General features: G+C 33.9%; 1 protein-coding gene across 2 annotated transcripts in view; it reads left to right on the top strand.

Annotated features, from left to right (window-relative positions):
- The first annotated feature begins 3574 nt into the window (after window positions 1-3574).
- LOC134853319 (neutral alpha-glucosidase C-like) overlaps window positions 3575-12751 on the top strand; it is a 49944-nt gene continuing 40767 nt past the window's right edge. The window contains exons 1-8 of one of the 2 annotated variants that reach the window (XM_063869296.1): window positions 3600-3611; window positions 3690-3735; window positions 5297-5530; window positions 6006-6179; window positions 8056-8182; window positions 10088-10302; window positions 11448-11628; window positions 12181-12360. In XM_063869296.1, the coding sequence (XP_063725366.1) occupies window positions 3602-3611; window positions 3690-3735; window positions 5297-5530; window positions 6006-6179; window positions 8056-8182; window positions 10088-10302; window positions 11448-11628; window positions 12181-12360 (1167 nt within the window). In that variant the 5' untranslated portion in view covers window positions 3600-3601. Of the gene's footprint in view, window positions 3736-5296; window positions 5531-6005; window positions 6180-8055; window positions 8183-10087; window positions 10303-11447; window positions 11629-12180; window positions 12361-12751 lie in introns of both variants that reach the window. The other variant, XM_063869295.1, reaches the window with a different exon arrangement.

Raw genomic sequence — 12751 nt, 5'->3', positions numbered from 1 at the left:
TCGCCTTCCTCCTCGTCTGCGATGGTCTCTGTTGTTTGCCCCTGATATTGTCGATCAGTTCTGACAGTCTTTCTTTGTGTGCCATCTTTGTGTGCCTCTTAGAGAGATCAGCTTTCTGGTGCAGCTTCAAATTTTCCTTGAGCTGCTCCAGATCAAGTTTATACTTCAACACAACCCTGCATTTCAATTGAAGTTCATAAGCAATAGTCTATCTGAGCCTGTGAACTTCCGTAACCGTTGACATTCTTTCATGCTCGTGTTGAGATTAGTTCCTGTCACGAGTTTCTCGACAGCAGTTTTTTCAATAGTTGCCTTTCCAGAGAATATTTGTCACTACGCTCGGGTAACCCTACAACTTTCACTATTCAAAAGAAGTGTCAGTACTTAGTCACTTCTTGTGACTCTTAGTCACTTCAGAACTGGGACTCAAATTAAGTCACAGTATTGAAGTTTCCAAGCGGTAGGTTTGCGGGAGATAACGTCGTTACCTGCCAATTTTTTTGCAATCGTGAGGGTTTGGATCCTACTTTATCCGCTGAACGCTCTCTATCAAAAATCCTACTGTTTTATCATTACAACTTGCGATCAGGAATTTTTCTACCGTAGTTTTCTTGGACTGATGTTCGTCGTATTGCCATATCGTCTGGCTCATTCTAATTTTTCCCCCTTAATAGGACCTTTTCAACGTTTTTCAGAAATAGAAGATTCCAATTGAAGTTTTAAAAACACCCTCCAAAACACTTCTTTTTTTTACTCCTAAGGCATATCGAATCACCTATCGAATTTCACAGTGCCGAAAAGCTACTTGCAGTTTCTCTCTTTTTACAACTTTTGTCTCGATCTTCGAACTTTGCTATTTTTAGGCATGTTTACTGGCAGAAAGGCACACTGGGTTATACAATGAAGCATGAGTGACATAATTTGAACTTTTTAAAATAGTGTTTAACCTGCTTATTGCTGTAGAAAAAAGTTAAAAAAAGTAGTAAAACAAGATAAAAAACAACATCATTTTAATAATAGTTCTTTGAAATGAGAAAGGATCGTTAAAATCAACTTATTGTTTTGCTTTATAGGTTAACAATGCAAGCTTGAGAGTCTCAAGTTTGTTGTGCTGGTCACTGCAAGCAGTTTTTTGCACAATATATTCTACTTACAATGGGGAACAGCGAGCATGACAATTTTGACGTCGCAGTGGAGAAAGGCGAAAAATTTGAAGACCCATCCAATAGCTGTGAAAAGCGAATTTATGTCTTTGTTGGTGCAATATTCTTCATCCTTGCGTTCTTAGCTTTAACCATCCTGTTTTTCAAATACCACTAATACGGAAAATTGTCATATTTTTAATATAATTGATCGATCTTTTATCTTCAATAATGTGATTTGAATACATTGGAAATATTTTTATACATGATTTAGTACTTTCGTAATATATTGTTTCTCAATTCTTCTTTCAAAAGATAATTTGAAGTGAAACCTTAATTTGTGATTTTTTTGGAGGTAGAACTAAGACGAATAGGTAGTAGGCTTATAACAACAACAACAAATTACAACTAGGATGGACCGTACATCAAAGTAGAAATTAAATAAGATATAAAGGATGCATTAAAAAACTCGTGATTTAGATCGAAGTAGAAAAATTATGACTAGAAAAGATACAATATAAGATACCAAAAATACAATATCACTGCTGGGTCGCTATATAAAGCAAGTATGAAAAATTTCTCTCGTCTTTTTTGTGGAAAACGCAAGTAGACAAATATATTTGATAATTCCGAAGCTTAAATTCACCATAAATTTGACCCCAGCATCCAACTTATACCAATTTATCAGAAAGAATTTGAATTATTTTGTTCACAGGAGAGAAGTGAATTTTTTCTAATGTTGAAAGTATTTTGAAACCTATTTATGACCTGGGCTGTCTTGATCCTCAAAAGTTAAAACAGAATTGAAACTTGTTCTGAAGCTTGTTTGTATTTGTACTCAAGACTTCATTTTTATGAAGGACGTTGTTACTGTTGAGGGGCCTGTCTGTCATAGTTAGCACAATTACCCTTGCGATAAGCAAGGGTATTGCAATCGGGTACTAGACTTTTTTCCCGTAACTTTGTCCACAGGATCTTCACTTCTAGAGGATCTTTCATCTTACATTCTCAATTTTTTTTAAAATTCAAATAAAAGTACTATCACTTAGCTAGTAATTAGTTCAAGCCCGTTTTAGGTTGTAATTACCTTTCCTATCCTAGCTTCTGTCCGTTCATTTACCGTTTTTTACGCCATTTTTTCATTTTGTAGGGTTTTTATTGGTTTACTTTTTCAAACATGGGTTTTGTTCCAATTTAAACAGTTTTAAAATTGGAAAGTTTGTAAAATTTGTAAGTTTCCCATGTCTAATTTTGATTTTTTTTCAAGTTTTTTTTTAAATAATCAAACAGTTACAGTTTGTTATATCGACTTAGTCAACTTATTTTGCGTAATTTCGAGGGCAAAATAAATCTATTTAGGATTGTGTTTCAGTTTGGATGAACTGTATGTAAAAACTTTGATGAAATTTTTTATGACAACAGTTTTGTTTTCGGCTCCACAGGTTTCGACCCAACGTTTGTCGCCCTTGTTGCCGCTCAATAATTGTTTCCCATTTTTAAGGGATGTTTATAAATTAGTCTAATACAAATATGAACTTCTTGTAGCTCTGATTTTCCAATTTTTGTCAATTTTTTTCTCAAGTAATTTTTCCAACATTTCAGAAATTTTGTTGACTGTCTTTTGTTTTCATTCAATATTTTTTTGGTGGTTTGACTTATGTTTTCTTTCTATGTTCAATTCATTTACTTTGTTAATAGAAAGGCAAACTCTTCTATCGAACAGCGAAAAGGGAAAGGTCACAAAAACGCGTTCGACTTCTAATTTGGAAAATGGAAATTAATTTTCAGATTTCCCAGCTTAAGACTTGTCGGATATTATTTTAAAAGAAACAATCATTTCATGAACATCGAAATGTAAAACAAGGATAGCCGATTGCTGGGCAAGTAGCATAGAATGTTCCCACCATAAAATATATATTTTTTAAATTGGTGTTTTTTTTGTGCGTGGTTCGGTATAAAAGGATCCAACGAAAGCCTAAAACTTAGGTCTATTCGAGAGTCACAGTAAGTTTGGTAAAATGAGTAACAGTTTTTGTCAAAAAACTATTTTAAAAAATTCAATGGGAAAAAACTGGTTGAAAATTTTTTGAGTTTCAGTACAACTTCGAGCGAGTAAAGCGAGAGAGCAGTCCAATTTTGGAAAGATAAGCCGAGGAACTTGTTTTACTACAGAAAATTTATTTTTCCAAAATTTTGTTGCGCCGTCTCGCGAAAAGGGCTTTGATATGATATATCACTCGACTCATTCCGATGGTTATTTGTGATACCTGATTTTGCGAGGAAAAAAATTAATTACAGTCGAATACAAAAAGCCTCCCTATTTTCAATGGTTGTGACGAAAAAGACAAGTGAGTTTTTCTATCAGTACGGGGCAATATCGATCAAATCCCAAAAAAGATAGTCTCGATTCCTGAACGAACACTGATGTTTAGAAGTATATTGTATATTTTCAGATGAAAATGGCCGCCGGTGTGTTAAAGTTGTTGTGTCATTGTAGTTTTGTTCTTTTTTGTTTACTTCTATTTCTACCTCCTGGCGTGCTTTCAGTGAAAAGACACGACTTCAAAACATGTAAAGACAGTAGCTTCTGCCAGTGAGTATAATAAGTTGCAAAAAGTTGGAACAGTCAGAAATAATTAAGAGCAATCTGCAAATTTTGAGCAATTCTTGAATGCAAATGCAAGTTTACGGTTTTAAGTGACCTTGAGACCTACTTTCAGTTTTAAAAGTTAGCTTTTGCATGCAAAAACTCTCAAAAACTCTTTAAAATTGACGTTTGCTTTTAAAAATTTTTGCCCGTTTCATTTTTGCAACTCAAAAAGTTACACTAACTGATACGATGCTTTCAATAACGCACTCAACTGTTCTTGTTCTCTGAGTTGATATTTATTGGCTCAAACACTATCCTTTATTACAGATAATAGCATGTTTTTGTATGTGACTGAAGTTCTACGCCACATTTACTATAATTCTTCCTTTCTTCTAAACTGTAAAGCTTTCAATTTCAATTGAGTAATTTGTGAAAAATCTAGACATCAACAAAAATTGTTGAGATGTGTAATGATCAGTCCTAAATAGACCTTCAAGACCCCAATTTCACGCCCTCGTTGTTTCATTCGAAAACAAGTGAGTGAGCACAACAATTGAACATCATCAACCACACAAGAAACTCGAAGAAGTCTGCAAACAGTTTTTTCTCCGTAAATACTTTTGGAAAATCAACAAAAATTTAAGAATGTAACAATCTAATGAGTTGTAATTGTCCGAGATTAGACTGTTTTGTTAAAAAAAAAAGATTTTGTCCTCAATCATTGCAAATGAGATATCGCAAATCAAAGACAATTTTAGTTTGCGATAAACCTTGAATGCTTAATGCAATTTAGTCTGCTCTTATCATTTTTGGGTTACCGAAAAATTGTGATGCAGTTTAATTTTTGTGAATTAAAAAAACAAAGCTACACTGATTCTGAAACAAAAAGATAATATTGAAGTACCAGAACTAAAAACTGACGGAGCTCTGATACGAGCAATCTTGTTAGCATATGTAGCTGCTTTATTCGTGTATAGTGTTTGTCGGCGGTGAAGCGTGAGTGGTTAGTGCGTGACACTTAATATCTCTTGATTGCCGTAGGTCGTAGATCAAATCCTAGACCTAGTCGAATTTCTATTTTTCTTGTTGCACTTTCTAGAGCTGTTTTTTTTTTGCCGTGTTCTCGCTAGTGTTTGCGAAGCGAAGCTTCATCTCTGTGTAGACGAATCAATAGCTATCGATTTGATCAAAAAGAGATCTTAACGTTGAATCAAATCACTAGGTTTTCAAAGAAGCATCGATAGATTTGCACTTTAACCAAAGATAAAATACAAAAACAGCGTTTTTGAAGAAAAATTGCAAAATTGGGATGCTTCGAAGAACTATTTTGTAGTCAATCCAAAACTATTGTTTCTGTAGGCGAATGGAGACAATCTGTAACTGATTTCAAAATGATAACTTAAAAAAAATGAATTAAACTTACTAAAAAGCTTGTTCAAGCAATTTCAGGTTTTTGGTTTTGTCTATTTGTAGTAACTCACTCGGATTTATATTATCAAAATATTGGTTTAATTTCTCTCATGTTAATTGGAATGTTTTTTAAGCTTTGCATTTTGTTTTCTAGGAGGCACAGACAATTGCCAAAAAACAGTCTCTCATTTTATGTCTCTAAATCTGTGCAAGTATCGAAGGAGTCAGTTCAACTGGAGATTTCGGGAATTGAGAACAAGAAGCCTCTGCTTCTCTCCATCACACTCCTCAATGGTCCCATGTTCCGATTTAAAGTCAACGAGGTGGATCCGCTCTATCCGAGATTCGAAGTGCCATTTGTGATCGAACAGCTACCCCAACAGCAGACGTATGTTGTTAATCATTGTTTGATAGTGTTTAAGTTCATTGCTTGAGTACCTGAATTTTAATTTTACATCTGTTATAACAGTTTATGATTTTGCTGTTATTGGTACATCCAATGTCACCAAAATTGTTCAATTTAAATGTGCATCTATAACCCAGGTTGAAAAAATCTTCGAACATTATTGTAAAATAATCCAAAAAACAGCATGTATTTGTTACTCAGAACCACAGCAACAGTTCTCTATAGAGAGCTAAACAATAATAAAAAACGAAAAGATGTAAAATGTCAATGCATTTCGAGTAAAAAAACTCATCATCAGGACATATCTGAAAACAGAAGAACACTGTAAAAAGAGCAGAACGAGCTAAACAGCTCGTATGCTCGGACTTTCCCTCGTGTATAAAATACTTTTGATGTCAATCAGTAAATTTAATGATATTTGATTGAAAAAGTTTGAAATTGGGATATTTTTCTTTAGTTTCTCAATAGAGGAAGATTCGAAAGAGAGACTAGTACTGAGTGCATCTTCTGCAGATGTCAAGTGTGTGGTAATGAAGAACCCCCTGGTTATATTTGTTCTCCACCAGGGAGAAGTCATAGTCCAGTTGAACAAAGACTGGCTGCTCAAATTCGAAGAGTACAGGGCCAAACCGTGAGTATTAAGAAATACAAAAGATTTGACCAAACAGATTTTTTTTGAAGGCCAAGGCAAGGACCATTTTCACAAAAAAAATTACATGCAAAAGCTAGGTTGGTTTACAGAGAGTGACGTATTGTCAGGTTGCCCTAAAATTCAAGTATGCTTGTTAGATTCTTTCAAAATTGGCCAATTTATATTAAAAGTGATGAACGCAGTGAAGAAGAAGAATTTTATATAAGTCTTGCTGAGTTTTTTTTAGGAAAAGTCTTAAAAATCTCTAATAACTACAGATGTGCATTCATACATTTTGATTCATTTATGAATGCAATTAGGTATAATGCACTTTTCGAGTTCAGTTGAAATTGATCTGCTGAAATTGACGTAAATAGGACTCTCCAAATACGAACGTGGAAATGGCACGAAAAAACGTGAACGATTTCTAGTTTCGAAACTGGAATTTCGTTTTAAGGTTTCCCAGCGGAATAAAAACTTTACCTATTGATACGGTTTTTTCAAGTTGAATTCATGTTATCAAAAAAAAACGCCAATCATAATTTGTTTTAGAAATTCAAAGAGCTGAAAGGGCATTTATTTTTTTCTTTTAAATTCCAAAGTGGAGATTTTTTCAAGAAGGTCAGTGTTTTTTTATGTTTACATGCGTTCATTACTCTTTTCCAGTCTTCGAGTGGCTATGTTTCATTATTTTCAACCATTAGATTTTTGCTTTTATTTGGCTGTTAATTTATTTAACTTATGTACAACGAATTTACTGAAAAAAGTTTTTCGAGATAGGTTGCTTCGCCTCTGCAAAAGATTGGATCCTAGCTAAGTTTTCTGAGCCGCATGAAGGAATCACGATCTTCAGTTTATACGGAGACTTAATTAATAACAATACTGCTCGTATCAGGGCGAAGCCCTGAAAGTTCCAACTGCCTTTTAACATTTCTGGAGCAGTAATAACATAAACAACATAAAAAAATTGAATTAAATAAAATAAAATGAAAAACTTTTTTAAAAATTGAAAATTTTCTATGAAAATCATCCCCCCACACGCCATATAAAATACAGAACAATAGATTTCGCTCCTTTTAACACATCAATTATGGCAAATAAGCTTCTTTCAACCAATTTGGAACGATTTCTAAGACGGATTAAATCTCCGCTTACGCGTTAATAGCGCGAATTATATAGCGCGTTAATTGTCCCAAGTTGGTCAAAATGGCCAAAATGGCAATCCTTAAACCCCCATAACTTTACGAAAAATGATCACAGGTGAAATATTTTTTCAAATTTAAGCTCAGGACAACAAAACCTTTTGAATGATATAAAAAATTCCTTCAAAAATGGCTAGTTAAAAAGTCGAAATTTGTCTGAAGAAAAAAATAACCCACCCCGAGCACAAATATTCCGTTATTTTCGTATTGAAAGTCGGAACAATAAGTTTAATTGTGAAATGCCACAAAGAGCAGGGTCTGATTTTAAAACTAAGGAGGGGTACCAATTTTCTCCAATTTGTACAAGAAGATTTGTGTTCGGGGATTAATTTAACGAAGTTTGATTGCTTTTTTAAGTATTTGACAACAAAATTTGTTGTATCCAACTCTTAAAAAACTTGATTGTTTCTTGCTAAGTTGTTTTTGTCGTGGTTTTATTTTAAGTAAGTTTTTTAGTTGTAGAAATTGTAGTACCACGTGAAAATTCTGGAGCAAAAAACGACCTTGAGTCAACAAAATAACTCACATGTAGAATATGGACAAACCAATACAAACTGACGATGCTAGACAGGCTGGATAGCCTTTCATAGTCTTCTACTTGTCGCAGAAACCACAATCAAAAAGTTCAAAAATAATACTAAGTTGAGTCATAAGCAGTCTGGTTTGTTGTTTAGTCTGGTGACTGGAGGCACAGACAACGAGAAACAGGAGAATGAGGATGACGAAGACAATGAAGACGTAGATGCCCATGAAGCAGATGAAGAAGAAGCACATGAAGATAATCAGGGGGAACAAGTGAAGGTAATTTGAATAATTGAATAATTTAAGTTTTTCCCTTATTTCCCTGATTACTGACTATGATTGCAGTAACTGATATTGTTTAAAGTGATATATAATGCTAAATCTATTATACTTGTGATAATAAGTAAACTTTACCTACACATGCTGTTTACACTTGCGATCAGCTTAGTGTAATATTACGAATCTTCTTTTTTTTCTTACCTAACTCGCAAATAAAATTGTTCCTTAGAAGTGTTCATTTCTGTGCCTTTTTGCGATAATCACGATCTGTAGCATTGGAAGCTTCATAGCGTCTGTTCTCTGCTTTATTTGTGGCTAGTGTTTGTTCCTATAAAGCGTCCGTGGCTAGTGGTTAGTGTGTGAGACACAATTTCGAGGCTTTTTTCTTGTTGCACTATAGAGCTGATTTTTGTCGTGTTCTCGCAAGTGTTTGCGAAGCGAAGCTTCGCCTCTGCGTTAGTATTAATCTCGAAATACATTTGAAGTATTCTTTTTTGATTTTTTCATTAATTGATTAAATGCGGCTCGTAGGTTCATGAAGATCTTTGGTTTCGTAGTTTGCCCACTCTGAACAATTGAATATTAAATAATCGATTTATTTTATGTACTAATTTGTTATCGGAGAAATTATTCTTTTCTTTCTTAGGTAGCTGAGGATGTGGAAAATACTTTTTGGTTTTTTAATTTTCAAAATAGTTTTTTTTACATAGTCGATGAACGCTGTGAAGTCTTTTTTACGATCCTGTTTTATTTTCAGGTAAAAGTCTTAAAACGTTTTAAAAACTTCAAAAGAACATTGATACATTGGAATGCATCTGGTATAATTGCACTTTTTGAATTCAATTTGAATTCATCTGCGTTAAGTCAGACAAATTGACCTCTCCAATTATGAAAGCGGTAATGGAGCGAAAAAAGTTGTTTTTTAATTTACAGATTTCCCAGCGGAACGAGGGTTAAGGCGATATATTTTTTATTTCGAATGTCACAAAATAAGTCAGTTTTTTTTCGGTTTTCTTGCGTTCATTGAGTCTTTTCCAACTGTCTGTAGGCTATGTTTTAAAATTTCGTTTAATAATGTCTAGTTTTCAAAGAGTTGGATTGTTAAAGCTGATTGATTTGTAATCAGCCGACAACTTTAGCACTTCGCAACAAGGATAGCCGGTTACTGTGCATGTAGCACAGAATGTTAATGTAATTTTCTGCGTTTTGTGATAAAGGGTCTGACGTAAATATAGAATTAAATATATTTAACCGTCATAGTAATATGAACAATTTGAACAAGAGTTTTTCTAGAGAAATGACTTGATAAACAAAAAAATTTGCAGAAAATTTTTGAAAATTTTGATTGCGCTTAAAAACTCCATTTTGATTGCGTTTTTGTTTGCTTAAAACTAAATTTTCAGGCTTAAAATACGCGTTAATAAGCTTTTGTAATTCTGCTCGCTAGCTTCATTCGCTCTAATATGAAATAAAAATTAATAATTTTAAACCAGTTTTTCTCGATAATGAGACAACTTTTTGCAAATTTTTCTACTGTCGTTAGAATGATTCCGATGAATTTTTGAGGTACCTGATTTTGCGTGGAAAACAAAAAGGAAAAAACTAAAACACACCCGAAGACAAAGTGCCTCCCCATTTTTCAAATGGTCGGAACAATCAAACGAAGTGTAATTTGACGTCTTGTTTGATATAAATGCTAACGAGTTGGATGATTTGTACGCTAAGAAAACGATGTCGAACGACAAAAATTTCGTTGTTTACAGTGTTCACACGTGCGCATTTACAGTGTATCACATACAGTGTTACATGTGTTTTTTTGAGAGCGAGCTAACGTTTGAGACCAACAATTTGAGTATTTACCCTTGAACTGTTTCAAGTCACAAGAACTATAATATATAATTTTAGGATACGCAAGAAGATGAATCCGAAGATACGGGTCCGGATGAGAAGAAAGCCAAACTGGACCTGGAGAAGGGAATGTGGGACGAGTCATTCAAGTCCCACCCGGACTCGAAACCCAGAGGACCTGCATCAGTGGGAATGGACATTGGGTTCCCAGGGTTCAAACATATCTACGGAATTCCAGAACACGCTGACTCTTTCAACCTTAGAAACACGATGTGAGTTTATTTTTGAAAAGCCAAATCGTTTGTACTCTTTTAACAGCCGAAGACCGAAGTTAACGAATGTCACTTGACTCAACGCTCACTTATATTCGAAGTATCAATAATGCAATGATCACTTTTGCCTTGATTTTAATCTTTTAATGCGTGAGATGTTAGATTTTCTAAGGAGTTTGAGTTTTCGTGCGAGTTTTCATAAGGTCATTCGAGATAATATGATCGATAATTTGGTCTCGCAGATTTCAATGGTTTTCGTAGAAATTAGTTGACAGCCAGGTGTTCAAAATATGACATGTTTGATCAAATTCGACCCTTTTGCTACCTCTATCAGTGATGTCCATTAAAAAAATTTAAATTAATTCAAATTTCATTTTAATGTGAAATTATGAGCCCACTCAATTTAAATGAAAAATTTTAATTTAATTCAAATTGAAAAAAAAATTAAATTGCTCGGACGGTATTCGATCCGACGCCAAAGTACACAGTTTAGTAATGTCAGTTTATTTCACTTTTCACAGTTCCGTGGAAAAAGCAAACAATCTAAGTTTTCACGACAAAAATGATAAGATTTTGTTGCAAATAGATGTGCCCAAAAATTGCTTTCGATATATTTTTTCAAAGTACCCAAAATTGGCAGACAAATAGCTAAAAACTGACTTAAAAAAATTGCTAAAGAAAAACTTAAATAGTTCAAATTGATCCAACAATTCTTATAATTTTTTTGACTTTTTGAAAAATTTTGATTTTAATTTAATTTTTTTTTCAAATGGACATCACTAAAGAATTGCTAAAGAAAAACTTAAATAGTTTCAGAAAAATTCAAATTGATCCAACAATTCTTAGAATTTTTTTGAACAATTTTGATTTTAATTTAATTTTTTCTAAATGGACATTACTGGCCTCTATCCAAATATACTACTAAACAGACTCTCCGCATCAGCATTGGACAAGCATACAAGAGCTTATTAAGTGTAACAAAGCTTAGGGGAATGGCAAAATGGATCTCTGAGATGAAATACTGTACATGTTTTTTATTTAAATAAGGATACTGCAAATGAATCTAACAGGCATAATTCGATGATAATTGTTGGTAGAAGAGGATTACGTCACTATTGTAATAATTTAAACTTGTTGAATTTAAGGGACGGAGACCCATACCGCATGTACAACCTGGACGTGTTCGAATATGAGCTGGATAGTCGTATGGCTCTCTACGGGGCCATACCAGCAGTAGTGGCCCACAATGCCAAGAGGTCAGTGGGCATACTGTGGCTGAATGCTGCTGAGACATGGATAGATGTAGACAGACCAGAAGACTCAAAGGTTGGTTGAGGGGAGGGGGGGGGGGTTTGAAGCCCTGTCACTCAACTTACCGATACCGATCATCATAATGACAAAATGAAGCTTGAAAAGTTATGATTCAAACTGCATTGAATACGATTGCAAGTTTTTTCTTTTATGCGATAGAAATTTTATGGAATGTATAGATAGGGTTTTCGTTTTTGAGATTTTAAAAATCTCAAAAAAATTGATCTTGAGATTTTACATATAGAAAGTCAAAAGGGGACTCGATTAGCATGTAATGTTCCGTTTCTACACAAAATTGAACCAGAGGCGTCCACTTAAGTCACTTAACTTAAGTCATATACCTTTTACAGAACAACTTGTCAAAGATTTTTAAACAGTTTTTAGCGACGGCCCTTAAGAGTGAAATGAAAAAGTTATAGTGAACAATTGAACAGATTTGAAAAATGTTTCTTTCATGAATATTGACGAATGAAGACGGCAATGTTTTCTGGGGCAATTTTATTTTGCGAATTATCAAAGATATGAGAAAATAGAAATGAAGCGAGTTTTGAAATGTTTGTGTTTTAGCCAATCCTGAAGAAACTGTCCGACTTCGTTTCGAAGTCCTCGAAGGAGAACAGTGACTTAGTGACTACTCATTGGATATCAGAGAGTGGTATCATTGACCTGTTTGTGTTTGTGGGTCCAACGGCGAAGAACGTTTTCTCTCAATATGCTTCTTTGACTGGACTGGCGCCACTTCCTCCGGTACGTTTGTCTGAACTTTTTAGGGTTATTCAAGTAGCGCGTAGATTCAAGTAGATTTGAGTATTGATGTATAAGCTACTCTCTAACTAATCTAGTCATCTAGCTAGCTAAATTATATTTCGATCGATTACTTTAAGTTAGCTTTTTTAAATCGTGGCAGACTTTTTTTGCTGTTAACAACTTCAAAGGAAACGTTTACAATTTGCTTAGTTAATTACACAAATGGAGCTTGCGAATCATATATTAAGCGAACATGGCACATTTTTTCCAACCTATGATGCAATTTTCTGCTTGCAATTTCAGTATCTGTCCAGAGTTCAAAATCGATACTGCTAGTTTTTACTAATTACACTTGCATAGCTTGTGTTATAGTATGAACTTTCTTTTTTCT

This window comes from Symsagittifera roscoffensis, chromosome 8 (assembly GCF_963678635.1).
Source record: "Symsagittifera roscoffensis chromosome 8, txSymRosc1.1, whole genome shotgun sequence".
NCBI classification, from domain to species: domain Eukaryota; kingdom Metazoa; phylum Xenacoelomorpha; order Acoela; family Convolutidae; genus Symsagittifera; species Symsagittifera roscoffensis.
Note: the sequence above shows the minus strand (reverse complement) of the source record. Positions and strands in the feature narration are given on the sequence as shown.